At 37.5% G+C, this 24,996-nt stretch overlaps 1 protein-coding gene across 1 annotated transcript in view; it reads right to left on the bottom strand.

Moving 5' to 3' along the window:
* The window catches only part of LOC115255409 (serine-rich adhesin for platelets), a 45,380-nt gene that overhangs the window by 5,687 nt on the left and 14,697 nt on the right, over positions 1 to 24,996 (bottom strand). The window contains exons 2-3 of the mRNA XM_029853513.2: positions 6,949 to 7,132; positions 6,111 to 6,888 (exon numbers count right to left, since the gene is read on the bottom strand). Coding sequence (XP_029709373.2) covers positions 6,111 to 6,888; positions 6,949 to 7,057 — 887 coding nt within the window. The 5' untranslated portion in view covers positions 7,058 to 7,132. The remainder of the gene's footprint in view (positions 1 to 6,110; positions 6,889 to 6,948; positions 7,133 to 24,996) is intronic.

The raw sequence follows: 24,996 nt of genomic DNA, 5'->3' as shown, positions 1-24,996 counted from the left end.
TCAGAGACGCATTGCGGCAGGAAATCGTGCCTACTTTGGACTCCGCAGAACTCTACGATCGAATAACGTTCGCCGTCACACGAAGTTAACTATCTACAAAACGCTGAATAGACCGGTCGTCCTCTATGGGCACGAAACATGGACCCTACGTGCAGAGGACCAACGCGCCCTTGGAGTTTTCGAACGGAAGGTGTTGCGTATCATCTACGGCGGAGTGCAGATGGAAGACGGGACTTGGAGAAGGTGAATGAACCACGAGCTGCATCAGCTGCTAAGAGAACCAACCATCGTCCATACCGCGAAAATCGGGAGGCTACGGTGGGCGGGTCACGTCATCAGGATGTCGGATAGCAACCCGACTAAAATGGTTCTCGAGAGTCATCCGACCGGTACAAGAAGACGTGGAGCGCAGCGAGCTAGGTGGGTCGACCAAGTGGAGGACGATCTGCGGACCCTACGCAGAGTACGGAACTGGAGACAAACAGCCATGGACCGAGTGGAATGGAGGCGGCTATTATGTACAGCAGAGGCCACCCCGGCCTTAGCCTGACCGGTAAAGTAAGGTAAGATAGGGAACACTAGGCAGTAGAAGTTTGCCCTCTGGGTCGAGGACGTCCTCTTCTTTTGGTGGGGGATTGGCGAACCAACTACAGTCCACTACAAAACCGTCAAGGACTCTCCTTCAACAACCAGCAACCTAATATAGATTCAGATGTCGCCAACTGATTGACCTTTACTTTAAGATCTGACAATAACTTCCAGGGGTTCCTTTTGGGATCCCTTTAGGACTTCCTTCGAGAATTCCTCCAAGAGCTCCATTCCTTCACGGGTTCCTCCCGGATTTCTTCTTAGAAATTCCTCCTGAGATTCTTCCAGGAATTTCTTCTCGGGTTTCTCTAGAAGTTCCAACAGGGTATCCTCCAGAGTTTTCTTCTGAAATTACTCCAGAAGTTCCTTCTCATTCCCTCCAGGTATTTCAGAAGGAATTCCAAACGGGATTCCTCCAGCAGTTCCTCCAGGAATTCCTCCAAATGTTTCTACCCGATAAGTTCCTTCCAGGTTTCCTTCAGAAGTTCCGTCTGGTCTTCCTTAATGAGTTACAGTTGGGATTTCTTCAAGAATGCTTTCTAGAACTCTTTCAGGAGTACTTTCAAAGTTCCTCCCATAGTTCCTTCTAGGATTCCTCCTCATATTTTGAGATAACTCCAGTAGTTCCTTTTGAGATCGCTCCGGGAATTTTACTCGGGATTTTTCCCGAGATTCCTTCAGAAGTTCCCTCCGAAATTTCTCTGGTGAAGTTCTTCCGAGATTACTGCAGAAATTCCTTACGGGTATCTTTAGTAGACTTCGTGACCGTGCGATTTGGGTCGTCAGTCATCTGGCCGTTTCGTAAGCCTCGGAGTGTGGGTTCGATTCCGGGCTTCCTTCATGAGTTTCTTCCGGGTTTTTTTTTTCTTAGGAACTAATTTCGGGATTTATCCATTAACTCATTCCAGAGTTCCTTCCAGAGTTCCTTCGAGAACTCATTCCAGGATAACTACTCCCGGGTTTTCTCCAGACTTTCTGGAACTCCTGTAGATCCTTCTGGATTCCCTTCGTGAGGTTATTTTCGAATTCTCTGAGATCTCCTAATGTAAATTCTTCTGGGGTTGTTTACTGATTTTTATGCAATTACTCCACCACGGGTGCCGCATGGAATTCTTACATGCGTTTCAGATAAAATTCCCACGGGAATACATTGAGGAGTTCTTCCAATATTTTTTTTTAATAAATTCATCCAGGAGTTCCATCTGTTTTTTTATTCAGTAATTCCTTCTGGGATTACTTTTCTTCTGGAAATCCATGTGAGAGTCCCAGAGAAAAAAAGCTTTTGAAGAAAAACTTCTAAAGACATTCCAAAAGGAACAGGAAAAGTCTCAGAAGTAACTCCGAGAGAAACCCGTGAAAAAACTTCTAGAGGAATCTCAAAATGAAATCCTCGAGGAATCTCAGAAGGAATACCTGAAGATACACCTAGAAAGAACTACTAGAGAAATCTCAGAATGAAATCTTTGGATGAATCCGGGAGGCTTTCCTGGATGAATCATGGAAAAAAACTTCTGGAAGAATTCCAAGGAAAATCTCCGTAGGAATTCATAGAGAAATCTCAGAACGAATTCCTTAAAAACTGCTTGAATAATTTCATTGAGAGCTCCTTGAGGAATCCTACAAAGAACAATCTGGAAGAAATCTGTGAAGGAATCTCAGGAAAAATTCTTGGGAGACCTCGGAAGGCATTCTTGAAAGGATTCCGAAAGGGATTCCTGGAATCTCGGTAAAATCTTAGAGGAATCTCGGTAAAAAAAAAACCCCGAAGGAATATCAGAGTTCCATAATGCATAATTTTTCCATAAAAAAAAAACGTTTTAGCCTGGCTAAATGTCGCCAATAGTTTTTACGGTTACCATTTTGTGACAGGGCCCAGGAAAAACTTCTGGAGAATTCCCAAAGAAATCTCAATACAGTTTTCCGAAGAAATTTCTTATGAATTGTGTGTATTAACTCCAGATGTAATTTCAGTGGAATCTCAGAAGAAATTTCTGAGGATCCCCATGAAGAACTTGCCAGTAAATCTCTGAAGGAACGTCAGAATAAATTCCGGTAAAATTTCTTGAAGAATCTCAGAAAGAGGTTCTGGCAGGGTGGCCACTCAGAGTAACAAATTAAATTCCCGAGTTTTTCCCGGTTTTCCCGGTAGCTTTTTGAAAATTTTCCCGATTCTGAAATATAATGATTTACAGTGAAAATTAAACGTAACCTACTAAGAAACATTTAAGAGAATTAATATTGAATATTTTCAAATCTTTGGATTTAACATAGTGTTCATATGACTCTGAAAATAAGTATATAATTAATTTGGGAACGTCCACAAATTACGTCACGCTTTTAGGGGGGAGGGGGGGTTCAACAAAGTGTGACGACCCATACAAAACTTTCAGAGTTCCCATACAAAAAGTGTGACATAGGGGGGAGGGGGGTTGAAAATGGGCAATTTTTGCGTGACGTAATTTATGGACGTTCCCTTTACTAAATATTTAGCTAAGTCATGAGTGGTTTGATCTGATTGTCTCGTATCCAATGATGGGCATTGAAGTTAAGAAATCTTCATAAAAAAAATCGTTAAATTTATAGATGACAACTAGTACTAATTATGCAGTTATTTAAGAAAACAAAAATAAAGAGGATAATCATAGGGGGTCGAAATTCCTAGAGAAAACACTATGATTGTAGGATTTGTTGTACGAATCTAATAATAGATGGATTTCTTAGTAATATTCCAAGTCTCTTCCAAAAATTCATGGTAAGTACTTTTGGGAAACAGAATACCCAGAAAAACATTCTAGATGAACTTCTGGCGGAATATCTGGAAAGATTACTCATGAAAGAATTTTGGAAACAATTTTTAGGAAACTCTCATGGTAAAATCAGTGTTCTTTATGGTAGCGTAAATGGCTATTGCAGAAAGTCAGGCAGGTTTTTAGGCTGAAATCGTAAATTCTAGGAGAAATTTAAGAGATTGATGAAATCTTAGATTTTGTCTGATAATCGTCTAGTATTGAGTTATTTCATCAGCGAGTGCAATATGAAATCTTCAGAGATTTAATTTCTGATCACATTTTTAGCTCTGTTAGGAATTTATCCAGGAATTCCTGAAAGTTTTGCTTTTGAGAAAGTATTTTCATCAAAATTTAGAGGCAGATCAATTATTCGGGAATTCTTCCATAAATCATACAACTATATTGCCCCAAATGATTTTGAATACTTATTGGAACTCCCGCGAGAATTTCAATTGGTAGTTTAACTAGAAACTACGACTTCTCTAAATTCTCTAGAATTTCCTAGACCAGAAGTTTTACCAGGAATTTATGCTAAAGTTTCACCAAAAAGGGATTTTCCCGATAACTCACTCCGGTTTTCATCGATTTTTTTTTCATCAGTTCAACAAAAGAATACATCAAAGAACTTCATGAAAACGACAGATTTTTTTAACAAAATATTAGAAATACTTCTATGATCTACACTAGCCGTGTTTTTAGGGATGCCACCAGATACTAAAAATTCCTTCATATATTCTTCCAAATGTTTTTCACTAATTATTTTTAAATTGTAAGAATGTTTTCACCAGAGTTACTCATCCAGATTGTCACATTTTTTTTATTTGAATTTCCTCTGGCATTACATAAAGAATTTCTTCGAGCAATTCATTCAAGAAATCAATCAAACATTTTATCAGCATCCGATTTTATAAGGAATTTTCGCTCAAAGGCTTTAACAAGTACTTTCTTAGAGATTGTACCAGGACTTTTAGAATTAATTTATATATTTTATGTTTTATAGAACTTTCATACGATACTTGATGCTTTCTGGAACATGTATGTACATCCTGAAATTAAGAAGTGTCATATGAATTTATAAATATTAATTTATGTCTCAACGAGTCTTTCCATCAGAATGCTCTCTAGAATATCTTTGAAATTGTTCAAAATGTGATGTTAGGTAACATCAATATGATTTACTTTAATTGTCATTGCTCGAAGACAAGATGTTAATAGAGGTAATCACGTTCAAATGTATGCGTGCCTTTTTTGTAGATGTAGTTGTGAAACTGCGAGGAAAATATTTGCACTCTTGCCCCGGACGTTAGTTTTATCATTATTTACCCGCTTTACCCAAATCGATTGGGTAATATTTGCATATGCAATCTGTGTAGCCTTTCAATCGGCGTGTACTTTTGTGTGAGAAAAAATTTGCGCTAGTGTTCGTGTGTTGAAATGTCACTTATCTCTATATTCAAGAATGGTTTTTACGCCAGTTCACCTACTAACCTATTTAGTTCAACAGTTTTTGATTGCATATCCCTCAGAATCTCGTACTTTTGCTTCTGGAGACTGTATAGATTTTAGAAGTTCTACGAGTGTCTACGTTGGAAATTCCCGGTGGCTATCAACAATTCCCGAGGTTTTTCCGACTTTTTCCCGGGGATTTCAAATTCCCGAGCTTTTCCCGGTTTTCCCGAAATTCCCGACTGGGTGGCCACCCTGTTCTGGGCTAATCTCAGAGGAAACGTCTGTAAAAATTCAAGATGGAACTCTATGAATAATTTCAGAACTCCATGAGGAATCTCGGAAGGACATTTCGGAGGGATATCAAAAAAATCACTGTAAGCAATGCTCCACAAATTCATGAAAAAAAATCAGAAGGAACCACAGTAGAAATTGTAGACGAAAGATAAGGAGAAATCATATAAAAAACTTCCCCAAATCTGAAATCTCACTAGAACCGTCTGGAGAAATCCCAGAAGGTATTCCTAAAAATGTTTGTCCTGAAATTCTATAAGGACTCTAGAATGATGCCTAGGACAAATTCCTGAGGCAACCTCTTGTGTTATCTCAAAGGAAACGAATTCCGGAAAAAAAAAATCAGATGATACAAACGAGAGTATATCACAGGCGGGGAAAAAGAAGCAATAAAATGCCCCCTTTTCCATTTTTTTCTTTCTCATGTCCCAAGCAACACACATGTTATAATAGAGTTACGACAGCGCAAGTTTTGGTTGTATAGAAGTTTATTTTACGTTATTCTAACATTGCGTTGAAATAACGTAAAATAAACTTCTATACAACCAAAACTTGCGCTGTCGTAACTTTTATATAACATGTGTGTTGCTTGGGGTTTGTTAACGAGAGTGAGTGAGAAAAAAGAAAAAGCTGCGCACGCTAGAACCGGGCGGTCAATCAAGCTCAAGCTCAACGTAAGCCTAGTTTCAACATCTTGCCGGAAGAATCAGGTAGACGGAAGATCCAGAAAAAGTCAAATGTTCCCAAAAAAATCATGAAATATCTTAAGAGGAATCTTACAAGAATATATCATGGAAAGCATATTGCTTGAACTAATCGTAGATAAGGCAATAATCTATCAAGAATCTTTAATAAGAGTTCCTATTAACAGGATCTTCTGTCCGTTGAGGAAGGATTGCCTGAGAAATTTTCATTTCACTATTTAAAAAAAAAAGTTTGAAAATCTTCTGCTACCCTAAATTTAATGTGTAAATCAAGCTTCATTCTACTTACTTCTCCTCCTCGGTTTTGGTTTTGAGCTGCACCTGCAGATCCTCAATCCTGGACTCCAGGGCGGAAATCTTCACCAGTGCCCCGGGCAGCTCCTTGGCATCCCGCTCGTATTCCTGCGTCAACTTCCGCAGGTCGGAAATTTCCCTCTGCTTCAAATCCAGCACGCACCGCAAACTGTTCACTTCATCCTGCAGGACCTGCGCCTGGCTCAGATTGCCCGACGAACGGTTCGTCTGCAGCGGAGCTGCCGCCGCGAACGAAGAGTGCTCTGCTCCGAACGATCCACCCAGGGACGAGCGCTGGGACAGCTCGTGCTCCTCGTTCGGTAGCGTTGGTTCCAGCGAGCTTCGACTGTGCCTCAGCACGGTACACTCGTCCTGTGTGAGACTGATCTTCTCCTCCAGCTCCCGTTCGCGGGCCTCCGCTGCCCGGCGCATTTCCTCCATCTGCCGGTTGAGCTGCTTGAGCTGTTCGGAAAGGTCACGTTCGCGCAGAGCTGCCGCCTGAAGCCGCTCGCTAAACTCCAGCTCGCTGGAGTGCACCTTCTCGCGGAGCTCATTCTCGGTACAGGTCAGGGCGTTTATTCGCTGGAGCAGGTCCTGCTCCCGGGCTTGCGACTGCTTGAGTTCCGCTTCCCGTTCGGCCAGACGGGACTCGTACAATTCTGTGGTGTTTCGTAGTTTATCGTCCGCTTCGAGCTCCTTCCGGAGCTGTTCCGCTTCGAGGGCGGTGATCCGATCGGCAGCCGAGCGTTGCTGCTCGCTGAGACAGGCTTCCACTGTGAATGGGATTACGTTTAGAACACGGTGTCACAAAGTTTGAAGGATCTGTAACATACCTTTACTAATTTCACATCGGTGCAGTTCCTGAAGTTCTGCCTCCCGTTCGGTGTTCTCCAGCAGCTGCTGCTTGAGCGACTGGCACGTGCTGCGCTCCTCATCGAGCATTGATTTGGTCTCTAGCAGGTCATGGGTGGTCTTCTGATGGGACTTTTTAACAGTGGGACAGGAAAAGGCATCCAGCTGTGGATGGAAAACGAGAGAAAAAGAACAGTTAGTTGATTAGGTTCACAATTCGATGCGGCAAGGTACTCAAACCAAGAGGAAGTGAAATCTTTGGAACATCTTGGATGATGTTCAGACGGTTAGATACAAGAGCACGCGACTCATTCCGAGGACAACCTACAAATAAAACGAAGCCCATATAGTTGAACCATAAAAAAAAATCGAGATCAATCTCTCGGATTTCGAGATCGATTCAGTTGAGCAGTACAGAAGCCAACTCAGAAGCTGGATTACGTATCATCCATGTACAGTTGTATCTCCTATAACGCTCCACAGTTTCGTAGTTGTCATCCAATCGTTTTGGATTGTAATGCAGAAAACCAGATTAGGCTATACCCTACCTATACCAATCATCAGCATAATGCAAAATTGCCGAGTAAATTTCTACCACAATGTAGATAAGTGACAAAGTATTGTATGAGACCTAACTGTAGCAAAATCCGAGAAGGGCGGCTTAAATAAAACACGGGCAATCAATTCCGTTCCGTGTGAGTGATCCGTGCTGGTAACGAACGACGAAGTCGTTTTCGGTTTCCAGCCTCCCCATACTGCATAAAGGTGAGTTTCTAGGTAGGAGAACGCCACCAATAGCAATCGAGATCTTCTTAGCTAACGAATCGATAGAGTATCGGAGAACGACGTACCATTCGGATTACTTGCTAGTTATGCATACTTTTTGCCGGTCAACTACCTGGCTAGATTTCAAATTATAAGTTTTGTCTTTGCTTGTCTGTTCTAGTTCTAGTTTTATTTGCAGGTGTACTACATTTTTGAACAAAAACTGCCTGGTCATCAGACCAACACATTGGGCGAAATTTCATCATTAAATATTGAACATCACTTCAAAATATCGCACATGATGTTAAGGCAATAAGAGAATACAAATATGGCTGCCACAATGGCCGAATAAGCCTCTACTCACGTTTTCAAGAGCACGTATCTTGAAAATTAGGAGGTGAACCAGCCTAGGGCTGAAAATCTCTATAATAAAGTAATAATAATAACAATAATAATCTCGAAAATCCATAGATATATTCGTCTGATTTTGGATAATCTGCCTCTTTTTGCAAGACATATAGTGAGCAATGCCAGGGTAAACAAATGCAGCGCGATTCGATGCTTCGCTCGTCACAATTGTGTCTTTGAAGTTTGTATGCAAAATTGAAAAAGTATTTCTTAATGTTCCACCATAAACATCTAATTGTGTTTGTATGTCACGATCGGGCTCGAGAACGGATCATCGGATCTATATAATTCTGTTGCACTTTTTTACAGAGGTTCATATCTAAAAGATAGTTGGCAGCATAGTAGGTAGGCAGTAAGATGGAATGTTACAAAGCTACTATTTTTTAGTGTTCAGATTACCATAAAGGATTACTTTTTTCTTTTATTCTTAACCACTTAACCTAATTTACAGCTCTTCTGTCCATTTTCACTCAGTAGGCGATTCCAATTGGCAGCTTCACTTGTACTTTGTGCAGCGTCTAAATGTATGCTATTCTAATTCTACTATATCGAACTGGTGTCTTTGTGCTGCTTTCGCTTTTCTACCCTGTCCACGGTAGAATGATGAGCACGATGATGTTGTTTGTGTGGCTGTTGTTCCTTTTTCAGTGCAATTGGGGGTCCATTATGAGTTTCCGTTAGTCGATATACAAGTTTCCGGGTTCGTTAGAGCTGTAGGCTTCGAAGAGAGTCAGTGTCAGATGACGAAAAATTGCAGGGGCCGGGGCTGGGACCGAACCCATGACCATCGGCTTATGAAGCGAACGTGTGGCCACTGCGCCACTGGTCCCGACTAATGGATTACTTTATACAATTTTCCTATACACAACCACATACAGGTACTTTTCGATATAACGTACAAATAAATTTTCTCCTTGTACGTTATATCGAAGCAGAAAAAAATATATTTTTTATGCTTGTCTTGATGAATTTGGCGTGAAATTAATTCCAAATAAGGCTGACACAAATTTCGATTTTCTCTAATGTCACCCCCCCCCCCCCCTCGGAAATTTTTGGTCGGAATTCGACGTTTTGAGGGGGGAAACAAATAAATTACTCAAAAATTCAAAAATTTTGAACTGAAATGATCGGCGTTAAGTCAGAGAGGACCATGTGTCTTTTACTTAATTTCTAGAAAAACGACTTCAAAGTTTGCAACTCTATAAGTTTTGAGTTTTTCAACAAATGTTCTTGAATTTTTGCCAAAAATCTTAATAACTATTCATCATAACATCGCTCTGTATTGATTGCGAAAAAACGTAAAATAAAGCTTGAAACCGAGGAATTGCTAAGTAATAGATTGTACTTAGTCCACTCTGACTGAACGGTTTTGGGAAAATCTTCAACCAAATACAGTTTACACTTATGTTTTTACATATTTGATGAAAAAATAATGCACAAGTAGGACAACAGTTAATAGGAGTAGTGTATAATGTGAGCAGGAAGTTTGCAATTTGTTATTTCTGTTATTACACTATTGATTACCATTTTAAATTTTTATGTTCAGTCAGAGTGGACCAAGTACAACAGTTCAATATCAGTCAATTTATGAGCTATTTAAGGATTCTCAACTTGAACATTTAATGGCTAAAATATAAACGACTCATAAGAAAGTCATCATTCTTAATAAATAATTCCAAAAGTCACAGTGAAGAAACAGGGGTGCAAGCAGTGATAAATAACAAAATTTCCATAAACAAATAAAAAAATGCATAAATAAATCAAAAGTTTCCATAAATAATTGATTTTTGGGCAATTAAAAACGTCAAAAATGCAATGAATAATTCAACTGTTGCAATAAAAAAGCCATTTTTCCCACCAAATAACTTCGAATTTTCCATAAATAAATCCGATTTTTCCATAATAAATTAGAAAATTCACAATAAAAAAATATCGATAAAGCAATAAATAATTCAAAAAGTGCAATAAACGAAAAAATGAATAATCAATAAATGTCAAAAAATGAGCAATAAACGTAAATGCATTTTGAGCCAAAAAATCAAGTAGATCATGCGGCGAAGCCGCATAGAGGATTGAGGAACTGAGGCGGCAGAAGGCCGCCGAAGTTTCCGATATCCGATGCACCGTAACTGCATCGATTCAGTTCTAGGCAAACCACAGATCCAAGCATTTGCCCGGTGTAATGCAAACATAGATGTTATCCCTGTTTTAGGTCCGACGAGCGATAGCGAGTTGGGACAGCAAGAAATTGCTCGATAAATTGCAATCATAGTTACGCAAGCTTTTCAGTCGTTTCAGTCATATAAGTGCGATTCAGCATTTCACTGTCTCATAATTTCCTGCATTTGTTTTTCATGGGTAATTTCGTCATTTTTTATTGCATTTTTTGAATTTTTTATTGCTTATTCGATATTTTTTTATTGTGAATTTTCTAATTTATTATGGAAAAGTCGGATTTATTTATGGAAAATTCGAAGTTATTTGGTGAGAAAAATGGCTTTTTTTATTGCAACAGTTGATTTATTCATTGCATTTTTGACGTTTTTAATTGCTCAAAAATCAATTATTTATTGAAACTTTTGAATTATTAATGCATTTTTTTATTTGTTCATGGAACTTTTGTTATTTATTACTGCTTACAGCCCTGTTTCTTCCCTGGGACTTTTTGAATTATTTATGGGAAATTTTGTATTTATTATGGAACGTTTAATTGTCTGCCACATTTAATAGCTAACAACTTTTGAATGTATTCTCATAGTTCGGTACGTTTTTGAAATATTGTAGTTACACAGTTCATAATAATTTTTTAGAGGACTGGCATTTTTCAAAAATTGGATCAGACAGAGTGAACCAAGTACACAATTATTAAATAATTGGTAAAATCAATTTCGTCATGAAACGGGTATTGGTACATTTCAATATGATGCCCAATAGCTACTAAACAAACATATTTTGATTTGGAAAGGACTACGAAGAATAAGGTAATTCCAACTATTTTTCTTAGAGACACATGGTCCACTCTGTCTGCACGCGAAATGCCACAATATGCTTCAGCACGATGATCTGTAAAATACGATATTGACCATAACAAAATGGAATTTCACGTGCTTTCTTGATCAATAATCATTAGAAAATGCGTTATGGAGTCATACGATTTGGAAACGTATTACATTTTGATGATAAATTATTTTATTTATTGGATTTTAACCAATACATATTTTTTCAACTCTCTTGACATCAAGCATATGGTCCACTCTGACTGCACACTATTATCGATTTTTGCAGTTCTATCAAAAGAAAATTATGCTATAACTCTCGTTAATAGTAACATTAAGAAAATTGGGTGAATGTTCCAAGTAGCTTAAGTAATTCTTAATCAAATGTCTTAAAAATCTAATTTTCTTCAATTTTGTTACTTGGTCCCCTCTGATTTATCGCCGACCAAATTAGAGTCGTCGAGAAAATGTCTTAACAAATCCGATGAGTTTTACGATTTTGCCTAATTGTTTGGGTAATTTTTCATCAAAAACAATTATTATTTATTACCCCCCCCCCTTGACAAGTCAACGTGCAAAGGGAACGTTCAAAAATTACGTCCAACATTTGGGGGAGGGAGTGGTCTAGAAAAATGTGACAGTACATGTATTAGGTATAGGAAAATAGCGTGACAGAGGGGGGAGGGGGGGTCTAGAAATCCTAAAAAATGATGGACGTAATATTTGAATCTTCCCAAAGTGACAAAAGAAGAAAATGAGATTTGTTCCGGCCTAATGATTTCGGTTAAATTCACAAAACCTATAATAAAAAAAAAACATGAGTTTTCATGAAGAAGTTATTTAGTTTTTTAAGCTTCGATATAACGTACGTTTTTTTTCCCCAATTTGCGCTAATTCTGGGTAATAAGGCTGATGCTGCAACAAAACATTGCGAATTCGCTATATCAAGAGAACGTTTTATCGAATATTACCTGTAATATGATTAAAAACAAAATAGTTATTTATGTAACGAGCTGCAAAAAGTTGATTTTTTCAGCACGAGTCGTACATTTATCCAACGAGGCTTGCCGGTACGTAAAAGTAGGTCATTATGATACTGAAATGAGTAGCATAAAATAGAAATTATGATATGTACTGAATTGCATAATAATAATTTATCATCTCATCGTGATTCAAATTTAAAAATACGTACCAAAAATTGCCAGCCATGCTGTACACACAAACGAGTAATTGAGCAAAATGTCGCAGTGGGGAACGAAGCGGTGTGATTTGAATAGCATTTGGAAATCAAAGCATAAGACTGTATAATATAAACGACTATCAATGCCAATTTCTAGGACTATATTTTTTTGCACATACGTTAAGCCTCAAGTTCATAGGCACAAATTAGTTCAAAAATAGACAAATTGAAATAGAAAAATTGCGCAAAAAATCATGTGGTTCTGACGGGGTTTGTACCCACGACTCCCTCAGTTTGCTAGATGGGGGCGTTAACCAACTTCGCCACAGATTAGACAACGATTCTGTGGAAAAGTAAGCAAAACTGAAACCAATGCCCACCAAACCCCACGCTCTTCTTCGCAATACTCTATCTCCTTCGGTTCTTGGATGCATAGAGCATATTATTTTTTAGCGTCGAGACTGTTGTCTTTCCACAGCACATCTAAGCCACAACCTGTGAAAAAGGAAATAATTGTGAGTAGAACACTTTGCAATTGAAGTTTGTGCGATAAGTATGGGAGAAAACCTGTTCTGTATTTTTCTCATAAGGGGCTCAAGTTTATCGAAAACTATGTAACTAACGACGTTAAAGTATAGGATGTGTAGAAGAACTTAGTTGAAGACCACAAAGCGATTCAACACTTGTTTGTAGTGCAGAATTAGCTTAAAGTTAAGGTCTAGGCTATACATCAACGCTTCTTTGCATTACGACCATTTTTGACTCAAACCGTACACTGCATCAGCGAGATGTTTTCAACGTGATGCAATAGGAAGGTTAAGGTCATACATATATACACATGGGTTAAGACAATTTCATGCGAAAAATGAAAGAAAAAACATTTTTCATACTAAAGCCCATGCAAATTTCAATCAAAATGCAGAATACGGAGACGCAAACAATCGCACTAAAATTTTGCGAATACTAATTTACTGATATGCATTGAATAATTGTAATTGAATGAGTTTTGTAGTAAATGTAAATTTTCCCTGCCATTGATAGTGTTGCAACTGAATACAAAATCAACATTTTCATGTTAAATGTGTGATATATAAAACCAATAAAATACATGTTCATACTGGAAAAACTTGTAATTAGAAGGCACGAAATGTTTCTAATTGACAAATTGAGAGATGAAATTTGTGAAAAATTAACCCTTAACACACTCGCGTTTGTGCCCACTTACTAAAAGTGAGAGCGAATACATATGTATTTGTGATTTGCCTCTGTACATTGCTAATGTTCACCCACCCATATCCATTTTTTAAGATAGGGTCTTGTTTTAATTCCCGTCCTACTAAGCATCGACCAATGATGATCGAGTTTTCTCTTACCTCGCCCAATGTCTCAAGGAAAGTTTTGTTTCAATGACTAATTTCTATATTAGCTTACATATTATGTAAAAACATTTTGTAAAACAACTACCATTTCGTTAAAAAAAATAAGATTGAATCATTGTCGCTCGAATTCTATTTACATCTAGTACACGTCTATTTTGGGCACAACATGAATTTAATTCCTGTCACACCTTCTACGGGACACTATGGTACATTGCATGGTCAAAAAATATTAGTTGTGTATTCGAAAAGTCGATCAAATTCTTCGCTATACAAATCAAAATTATGTGTCACCACATTTGTAAATTCGACCCTGCTCGTAGCATACATACACTCCCGTGCAAAAGTTTGGGGTCACCCCCTCAAAAACATGGAAATGTTTTTCGGTCATATCTCAGTCATCTTTCATTTAATCCACTCGTTCTTAGACTCTTTCGAAAGATAAAGAGTTAGATTTGATTCGTAGGTACTTTTTACAAATTTCATATGAAATTTTTAGTATGAAAAGTTTACCTAAACTTACATGTTTTTCCTAATTCTGTACGAAATATTGTTTTCCGTGTAGTTCAAAATTGGGTCGACCAAATTTCAAAATTAAAGTTGCATTAGAACCCTATTTCTATCCTCTTTGAGAGCCATTCATTAGATTTTAGCGGAAAAATTCATAACATAATTTAAATGATCGAGTTAGGTTTACAAGTCACCGTGCAAAAGTTTGGGGTCACCCCTTAGTATGCTGCATCGTGCAAAAGTTTGGGGTCACCTTCCAAATGAAGTCTGAGTCGGATTTTTATTCAAATCGTCATTGTTTTTGGTGCAACTCCAATTCCTTCTTTGATATTTGAATGGCAAGACACAAAAATGGTTATGAAATGTTCATAAACGAAACTCTAGACTAATTTAAGGTAGAAAACGGTATATAAAATCCATACTAAATCAGCTAAGTTCGTTATATAAAGTGCGAAAGAGGATATAAGTGAGATAAAAATGACTAATTCGTGAACTCTACCCTATATAACAGTAAGTGTTAAAACCACAAATATACCATTACCCCAAAATCCATAACAACGAATGACATTTCTCGGAATGTACTATTACATTCGAGATTTTGGGTTTTGGTGCAAAGCAAAGGGATAATTTTTTGATATGGCATATTTCAAGACCAACAATTGAAAAGGCCGCATCAACATTGCGTAAACAAACACGTTTCTGTCGATTTAGGGCCTTCTGAACGTCACCCACGCATCTCACCACCACTAACAGAAAGCTTGATGTTTGCGCTTTCTGTTAGTGGTGGTGAGGTGTGTGGGTGGAGCTCAAAAGGCCCTAAGTCGACAGAAACGTGTTTGTTTACAAAATGTTGATGCGGCCTTTTCAATTGTTGGTCTTGATTTATTAAAATAAAATATGTAACATTGCTGAAAGTTATTGATTTTAGGGTAATGGTATGTTTGTGGTTATAACACTTACAGCTATATAGGGTAGAATTCACGAATTAGTCATTTTTATCTCACTTCCATCCTCTTTTGCACTTTATATAACGAACTTAGCTGGTTTAGTATGGATTTTATATACCGTTTTCTACCTTAAATTAGTCTAGAGTTTCGTTTATGAACATTTCATAACCATTTTTGTGTCTTGCCATTTAAATATCAAAGAAGGAATTGGAGTTGCACCAAAAACAATGACGATTTGAATAAAAATCCGACTCAGACTTCATTTGGAAGGTGACCCCAAACTTTTGCACGATGCAGCATACTAAGGGGTGACCCCAAACTTTTGCACGGTGACTTGTAAACCTAACTCGATCATTTAAATTATGTTATGAATTTTTTCGCTAAAATCTAATGAATGGCTCTCAAAGAGGATAGAAATAGGGTTCTAATGCAACTTTAATTTTGAAATTTGGTCGACCCAATTTTGAACTACACGGAAAACAATATTTCGTACAGATTTAGGAAAAACATGTAAGTTTAGGTAAACTTTTCATACTAAAAATTTCATATGAAATTTGTGAAAAGTACCTACGAATCAAATCTAACTCTTTATCTTTCGAAAGAGTCTAAGAACGAGTGGATTAAATGAAAGATGACTGAGATATGACCGAAAAACATTTCCATGTTTTCGAGGGGGTGACCCCAAACTTTTGCACGGGAGTGTAACTATATGAACTGTTTTTTATGCGAACAAAAAAAATAAAATTATTTAATTTGATGCTAACAAACTACAGTAAAATTTCACCTGAATCGGAGCGTTGCACAATGGTCCGAATGTACGATTTTTTTTATTAAGGTCTCGTCTTTATAATATGGTTTTTAGGAGCACATGCTAAATGTTTCAATAGGAAATCAGAATGATTGAATTCCTAATAAACAAATTACCAATTTCGAGTTTTTACATCACGTTTTACAAAAAAAAATTCTTAGGGGTTTTTGGAGTCAATATCCAATCCATAATATTACGTTCTCGTAATTTTTGCTCCAAATTTTGCCATATATGTGACCTTTCAAATCCACTTAAAAATACTAGTTTATTGTAGCTACTCCATGAGATATACACAGATTGAAGAAAGACTGTGATAGTAGTTTACGCAACAAGGTGCAGAATGATGATTTTTAAAGCACGAGCCGTACGTGTATCCAACGAGGCTTGCCGAGTTGGATAATTACGATGAGTGCTGTAAAAATCGAGTTCTGCACCGAGTTGCGTACAACGTTTTTTGCAACTTTATAAATTACCACTTGAGGATAGTTTTTAACAAAACTTTTTCATCAGACTGCACACTGATGTCCATAGTCATGATTAAGGAAGTCTGATTATAGCAGGTTATACTGTGCAGTTGTCACAATTTTTCAAACCTGCGTCCAGAAAGCATCAATAAGTTGATCAAAACTGAAAACAGTGCTGTAATCATTCATTACGCAACGCAAATCAGTGTTGTAATGAACCATTACAGCACTGTTTATTTGGTGTGGGAAATGGCCTATTACGATGAGAAGTTGCAAAAAATTCTGTGACATATGATGCACATAATTGGAGCGTGGGGTATCACAGAAGTTTACATGACATATCATGTAAAAGTCATAAAATAACATGTAAACTTTCATTATATGTCATCTAATTCAGAATAACTCTGAGTGTTTACATGACCATATAACACAAACTTACATGATATATCACGTAAACCATCAAAATACTAAGTTTACATGACTAAAATTAAGTTTACATGACGTGTAAATCTCGTTATTTTTTACTGTGTAGGAATTATAAGATATCTTGTTTTTCAGTCAAAATTTCACCATAACATTAAAATGGCAAGGCCTAGCTACATTGTAACAAAAACAAGTTTTGCGGTACACTACAAATGCATCGCGCCTCCACGTGAGGCGACATGCGACGAGTAATTTGGAATAAACCCTACAAATGCGCTATTTTATATGTCGTATCGCGTCCAATGTTAGACGCTGCTACAAAAATTAAATGAAACCCTACAAATTCCCAAACATATCATCACAAGCTATCATCACACAACACATTACAATACATACATAAACTATGCCCGGTTATCCACATCCATAACGAAGTCCAATCCCTGGATGACGAGGTTACATAATTGTAAATTGTAAATGTGATCCATCCATGTGATTCTAGCAGGTTGCCGTTTTGTTCGCAGAGCTGGTGGCTTACATAGCTTTAGTTTTGAGCTAAGAATTCGTAATCCAAAGAGGGGCACCTCGATTCGGGCAATAACTCAAGACCGTCTGCCGTTTGATGTCCGTGTTAGCAGACGCCTTGCGTGTTTTGCATTGGATCGCTGTCCAAAATGACTGGAGCGCTACAAATGCACCTTTAAGTTCAGGGAAAGATGTACAACCCACAGTACAAAATAAACTGACATAATGTTCACAATAATTTAAAAATGTAACACACTTTATGCAACAATCGAAGAATTTTTCATCAATAGAAGAATACAATTCAGGAAAAATCTAAAATCTACTTTACCAACGTAACACCATGTAATGTTTAGAACAAATAAGCGTCATTACTCGTTCTTCAAATGTTTCGAAAAAAAAAATAAAAAAAAAATTGTTCAAATCAACATTGTCTATAACTCTGCTGAAAAACTGGTTTGCATATGGCATCAAATTAACCAGTTTTATCCAAGGTTTTATCCCATATTTGAGTTAAGATGAACGGCAGCCTTAGATGGCGTGAGTCAACTCTCTGCCCTTGCTCTAGTTAGTATGTACAATAAATGGTCCATTCCATACTGTGATAAGTACCTGAGGATGTTATAACCTGCAGTGGCGGATCTATTCGTCAGAGTTAACCACTACAAGGACGGATTTTCCTATTTCTTCTTCTCAGAATGTTGCAAACCGATTTTCCCTACATGCGAACAGCATCATGCCATTTTTAACGATATTTGGTAGAATTTGGTCGGCAGAATGGTTTCGACCTACGGTAAGCACTGAAATGAGCAATGCCGTAATGAGAGCGATGGGGGAGAGTACGTGACACTGTAAACTTTCTTCCTCTTTACAGATTTTCTTAGGGTTCTTCAAAAATGCTTACTGAGTTTTCAAAGGTGCTCTTAAAGTTTGTTTGGAATTTATTATCACGTTCAATAAATACGTACAGACCAATGGAATTTCATAATTGAGCATTGTGAACACCCAACTCAGTGGGATTATGAAACCAGACTAACGTTCAAAATCTACTAAGAAAATTCACTTCTTACCCTTTGCAGCTCGTAGATATTCATATCCATCAGGTTGAACATTTTGGCGGTGTTCCGTTGAATCACTGACCCGATACCTTTTTTCAGTTGCGACATACTTTACCACATTGCACTTTTCACTTTAATTAACAAATAAGAAATTCACAGATTCAGCTTCGTAGAAAAAGCGTTTTTTACCACTCGAAGGTTACTGATTGACTGACACTATGCTAATCGCAAGGTAATTTTTCCAACGCGTTTCCCAGCTGATTCGCGACCTTGCATGGGTATTGGTTCTCAAGAGGATAAGCTCGTTGTAGTAGTTGTGTGTTGTATATGTTTCAACACCAACGCAAATTATCAGGGAACCCGAACCTTTTATGATCACAGCTGAAGTAAAACTGAAAGTGACTACAGGATCGCGTTTCGGTACCCGTTCAGGTACATCGGCAATTGAAGTAAATTTCCATAGGTAAACTGCTGCTTAATACACGCGCGCGTTTCAAGCATAGGATAATCTGACATCAGGTAACGTTTGTTGCTAGGTTAGGTATACTTCATGACGGTGGTATTTGTGCGGGACACATCTGGACAGGTACCACCCCGTGCATGCGGGATTTATGATTGCCGGCCGAGGCAGGGAAGAAAACCCATGCCGCCTAATTTATGGCCCAATCCGTCTGTGTTAAGCGCCATCCTGTTGGACCAGTTTGATCATCAGTTTCTTGAATCTGAGGCACGCATGTTAAATTGTAGCTGCTGAAGGTTTTGGACGTTTCCAAACATATCTGTTAGCTTTTATTTATGTCATTGTAATTGCAGAACTATTACCGACATAAGATGATCAGTCCTAAAATGAATAGGCGGTGACCAAGAAAAGTTCAAATGAATCCACTATTCTTTATTACAATCTGCATCGATGAGTAGTAGTCACAGGACCGATTGATTTTTAAAATCCATATATAGGGTATGGTATCTGATTTCAAAAATATAAGTGATTACAGTACCTTTTTTTTTCTTTTTTTTTTCTATCATCCTCTTTCCCAACAAAAAATACAAAAAAAAAACAAAACAAATAGCGTTTATTGGATATGTTTCAGATAGGCTGAAAATCGAAGCACTGTGCTTAACATGGGTTCAGTTTGCCTATATACCCTATCAACTATTATATTAGGTTCTGACTTTTTATATTCATAGGACCGAGTAATGATTTTTTTATTATTATTTTCACATTGTTCCATATCAAACTTAGATAGATAAGTTTCAAAATATGAAAAAAATATTACACTCTTTATCCCCACAACATGTTTTCAAGTATATTCTTCTTTTTATAAAATGTACAGCTGCAGAGTGATACCTTCTAGGGGAACGTCCATAAATTACGTCACGCTTTAAGGGGGGAGGGGGGGTTCAGTAAAGTGTGACAACACATACAAAAATTTCAGAGGTCTCATACAAAAAGTGTGACATAGGGGGGAGGGGGGGGGGTTGAAAATTGGCAATTTTTGCGTGACGTAATTTATGGACGCTCCCTAGTACAATTTTGTAGTTTTGAATCAATCGAGAACAGAGTATAGAATTGATGGCATTATCACACAAAACAAACGCACGTGCAAATGAATTGATCTTTTTCTTCATGATTTACTCCTGTCATCGTGGGAGAATCAAATCCCACCAAACTAAGCAAATTCAACTTTGTTAGTTTTCAACTGATATTGCATATAGAATATGCGTACAGAAATGGAAGTTTGAGCACACCACCTCATCTTATTGCCATTCTACAGCCAATTGCTTTAGATAGTTGGTTACTGAATGTACTAACAATTGATTACAACTTTCCATTTTCATGAAAAAAAAACGTATGACACATAAACGCAGTAAAAGTAATATACATTTCCTCAAAAATAAAAAATGCACTCCATTGGGTGTTTTCTTACAAGATTTACCTGTGAAATTATCACAAATAAATTCTATAAAAGAAAACACATTCGCGTATGTTGAAACCTAGCACTAGGACACTCCAGCGACTGACTTTTATTGTAGTTGAAAATGATGAGGCTGAAATCACTCGGCCCGACCAAAAAGGTGGTTTGTTATGTGTGCTATAGAACCACCCTTTTTCTACCCCTTTGTTAATCAGTACTGCTGGCAGAATGTGTAGCGGCAAGTAGAAGAAAAACGCACAAAAATAGCAGGTTTGACGGGGGTAGAAGAAAACAAACTCGAAAATAAGGTGCAGCCTACCTGATGGAGTGCAAACGTGTGTGGAATCGATTATTTTTCAATTATGGATGAGTATTGAGCGGCAACACATTCGGGAGCTCTGTTCTATTTCACATTTTGGACATATGCACATGGTCCTAAGGTAGCTAGCTAGCACAGTCAGAAACAGTCAGTCAAAATTTCTACCTTGTTAACTAATTCTAAGAGATACCGTTTTATACCAATTATACCAATTAAGATGATACAGTGTATAACTACGATTTATCTGAAACTAGCTTTCCCGGCAAACTTTGTCTTGCCAAGCTATAGTGGTTTGACAATTGTTAAGGTCATTGCGGCACGGCACTCTAGATTGGTTTAATTTCGATCGTGTTGACTTTCTTCCCAGGTCATGAAAAATCAGTTATTTATATTTTTTTTACTTTCTTAGTTTATTTTCGTAACTTTTTGTACATATAAACACAGCCACCACGAATACGAATCGAACCGTGCAAGAATCATGCTAATCGGGCCACCCGTTCTTGAGTTTTGTTGCCTCAAAGGAAATTTGAACTCATTTTTATATAGATTCGTTTTGCTTCAAACAGGCGTGAATGGGATAGTTACTACCTTCCCAAATTTTTAAATTATAAAAACCGTGTTGGCATACTAAGGCTGTGCTATAGTTACATGTTCTATAACTATCCCACAAACTAAAATGTATCTCTGCGGAGGCTAGCCCAGTGACACGCAGTAACATTTTGCAACTTTCATACTCTACTGAAGACACTGTGAAAGCAACCATGTGGGGTGATAAATCTTCAAATCTACGCCCACATATTTCAAGGGCTGAGTTTTATTGCCTACAAATTGTGAGATATAGCGAACTGGACAATCTGAACCTGGACGATTCCTATGGCCATGCCGCGTAAAAATTCGTCTACCTTCGATGTCGATAGTAAACCACCTCTAGGCAATTCCAGGATTCGTTCCTAGGGTGGTCCATAAATTATCGGTTGAAGAAATTTAAAATCAATTTGAAAATTCTTCGAGGCGTGAGTATTCAACATGACCATGCTGAGGGTGACGGGTTCGATTTCCTGTCGGTTCAGGCAGTGTTGCATTTGAACTGAACGCGAGCCAAAAATGAACTGATCGCGTTCAATTTTTTGAACGTGAACGCAGTAAACATTGAACTTACGTGTCAGAGCTTTTCACTGCTCAAGAACGCCCGTTCTGATCTCCATTCGGCTCAATGTTCTAATGCAATATTCTATCAATATGTAAAGCTAATTAATCGGTCCAGTCGTTCAGAGTTCCGTAGAAATAAGACTTCATGGAACATGACCCTTTACTGTACCACATAATACCATATTAGTAATACGTACATACATTGCATTGTGGGGTTGGGAAGGAAGCGGATTGAATCGTCCGGGGTGACAACGCCTCGGTCCTTATGACGCATTTTTATGCGAAATAACGTCCAAAAGCTTGGATGCGTCATCATATCCTATGTATATGCCTTCTCTCCTAGGACTTTGACGTTGACACTCGTTGTTGCACGGAAAAATGCGCCATACGACGTAGGACATTGTGGCATCGTGCAGTAAGACTCTGCACCGAAATACGGATCATGCACGGTGATCGGACCGGTTCCCCCTCACAATAGATGGTCAGATTCGGAATCCAATGAGCCCAAGATTGCTAGAATTGGCGAAAAAATGGCAGAAATATGACCATTTCAGTTAAGCGGGTACCATGTCAGCATGTTGGCATTATACTTGTGCAGTTCTTGCTCATTGTTCAAAGTGTGTTCAATTTCGAGCTCGCTCGCGTTCCAAAATTTGAACTGAACAAATCGTTTGATCAAATCAGGGGGGGGGGGGGGTTCAGGTACTTTTTATAATGGCATTTCCCTTGACTTCTTTGAGCATACATATAGTAAAAGAGTACCTTCATGCATGTCACACGATATACACGTGCAAAATGGCATTGGCAGATGAAACTCTTAGTTAATAACTGTGCTTGTTAATGATTTTAGCAATACAGTCAGGTTTTTTTACGCGGGGGATACGTACCGCGTAAAAAAACTCAGTTCAAATTTCAAAAAACCGCGTAAAAAATCTCACCATTTCTCGACGAATCATGCAAAACTGAGACGATGAAATTTTTTTGTGTGGAGTTTTCATTTACGCGGCCGCGTAAATGAAAACCGCGAAAAAAAGACCTCTCTGTTATTCCTTCGAATAATTCTCTTATTATCCCTTCTGAATGCATCCCTGTCCATGCATTTCTTAAAACATTGTTTCAATTATTCCTCCACAGATTTTTCAGGAATTCTACAAAGTATTTTCTTCCTTGGGACTTCTTCAGGAGTTTTGTTTTTGTCTGTATTCACGAGATTTTTAGCCCTTGGCTAGTTCAACTCGGGACCCACAATTTACTTCCATTCCAAAGGAAGAACCCACATTTTGTGAGTTTGTCGGGAGTGGGATTCGATCCTAGGTCCTCGGCGTGGAAGGCATGCGCTTTAACCATCACACCAGGTCCGCTCCCTTCTTCAGGAGTTTCTCAAAAAAATTCTCACTATGTATATTCATCTTGAAACTGGTTCACTGGTTGGTTTCCTCAGAAACCAATGGTTCTGGAATTCCTTAAGTGAGCCATTAGAAAATTCCTTCAAAACGCTTCTACTCCTTTAAGTTTTTTTTTCAAATATTTCTGAAGGAAGTCCTTCAGAAATATTGTCAGAATGTTTTCCATGAGTTTTTCTTTCGGATTTTTTCAAAAGTTCTTCTAGAAGCTTCTCAATTTTTTTTAGAGAAGTTTCGCCATAAATTTCTCTAAACGTTTCTTTATAAGATGCAATTCCAGGAGATTTTTCTTCACATCGATTCGCAGATTCTTTCAAAAATTCCTCTAGGGTTTTATTCTGGAAATTAAGATATTATTTCTTGAACCTTTTTCAGAAAGGTTGCATTTCTCCTGTTATTCCTTTTTGAGATGAATAAAACTCGGGCTGAAAATCTCATAAATAAACACATAAAACTGATATTCCTGCAGGTATTACTAGTAGATATTTACTCAGAGATTTTTTCGGTTATTTAAATGGAAGTTCTTATGGAACATTCCTAAATATTTTTTTCTGGAAGTTCCTCCAGGTATTGCTTTGGATTTATTTTTTTCTTTGGGTATTCTTTCAGATATTTTTTTTCACAAATTTTCTCAACCATTCCTACAGATATTATTTCAAAATCTATTCCTTAGTATTTTACAAAAACATTCTCGAGATTTTTTTCTATGAAAACTCGCAGAGAGTTCTCAGAGCTTCCAGTAACGTCAAGGTATTTTAATTTCAAGGATTCATCCGAAAAAATATTCTCTCAATGTTTTTTTTTTCGTTTCTTCGGATTTTTTTTTTCAGAAATCTTTCCAGTAGTAGTTTAGTGATTTTTGCGTAGAAGTCCCTTTAGAAATTAAATAAGACATATTTCTTAGAATTTCTTTATAAGTATCTCCAGGAGTTCTTCCAGGATTCCTTCAGAAAGATTCCCAGGCATCCCTCAGAAATGTTGCAGGGATTTCTTCAAGAGTTCAACCAGTACCATTTTGGCAAGGCATTTTTTTTTGAGTATTCTTTAGAAATTCCTCTACGGATTTTTCCAGACATCCCTTCAGAAATTTCTCAAGCATTTTCTCCTTGGACTTTTTTGCAGAGTTTCTCCAAAAGTATCTCATGATTTTTTTCTGAGTATCTAAAAGTATCTAAATCTCCTTAATGTTATCCTAGGAAATCATCCGGAAATTGAGAGATAATTTCAGAAATTGCTTCACCAATTTTTGTGTAGGAATTCCTTTGGAAAAATTGAGGAATTTCTTCTAGGAGTTCCCAAAAGTTTCTTCGGATTTTTTGCAGGTATTTCATGAAGCAATCCAGGGATTTCTTGAAAATTCTTTCAGGGATTCCTTGAAAAAAATCTACAGTATTTTTTGTGCATCTTTCGGAACAATTTCTGAAAAATCAATGGAATAATATATGAAAAAATCTGCAGGAATCTCCAAAGACATATATATCTTTTTTATTGATATTTATCGGCACGATAATTATTCGTTTACCGATAAATATCAATAAAAAAGATATATACTAGTTAACGGTGATTGAACCCAACAAGTAATCTCCAAAGACGTCCCAGGAAATATTTCTGATGGAATCACAGGAGAAATTTAAAAAAAAAAATCATTGAAGGAATATCTGCAGGAATCACTAAAGGAATTACTCTAAGAATTCTTGAAGAAACATTGAGTTCGAAGTCCGAAGAAATTCCTGTAAAATGTGTAATGAAATTTTTAGATGAATTTCTTACAAACGCCATGGAAGAACT

The sequence above is a fragment of the Aedes albopictus genome, chromosome 2 (assembly GCF_035046485.1).
Source record: "Aedes albopictus strain Foshan chromosome 2, AalbF5, whole genome shotgun sequence".
Classification (NCBI taxonomy): Eukaryota; Metazoa; Arthropoda; class Insecta; order Diptera; family Culicidae; genus Aedes; species Aedes albopictus.
Note: the sequence above shows the minus strand (reverse complement) of the source record. Positions and strands in the feature narration are given on the sequence as shown.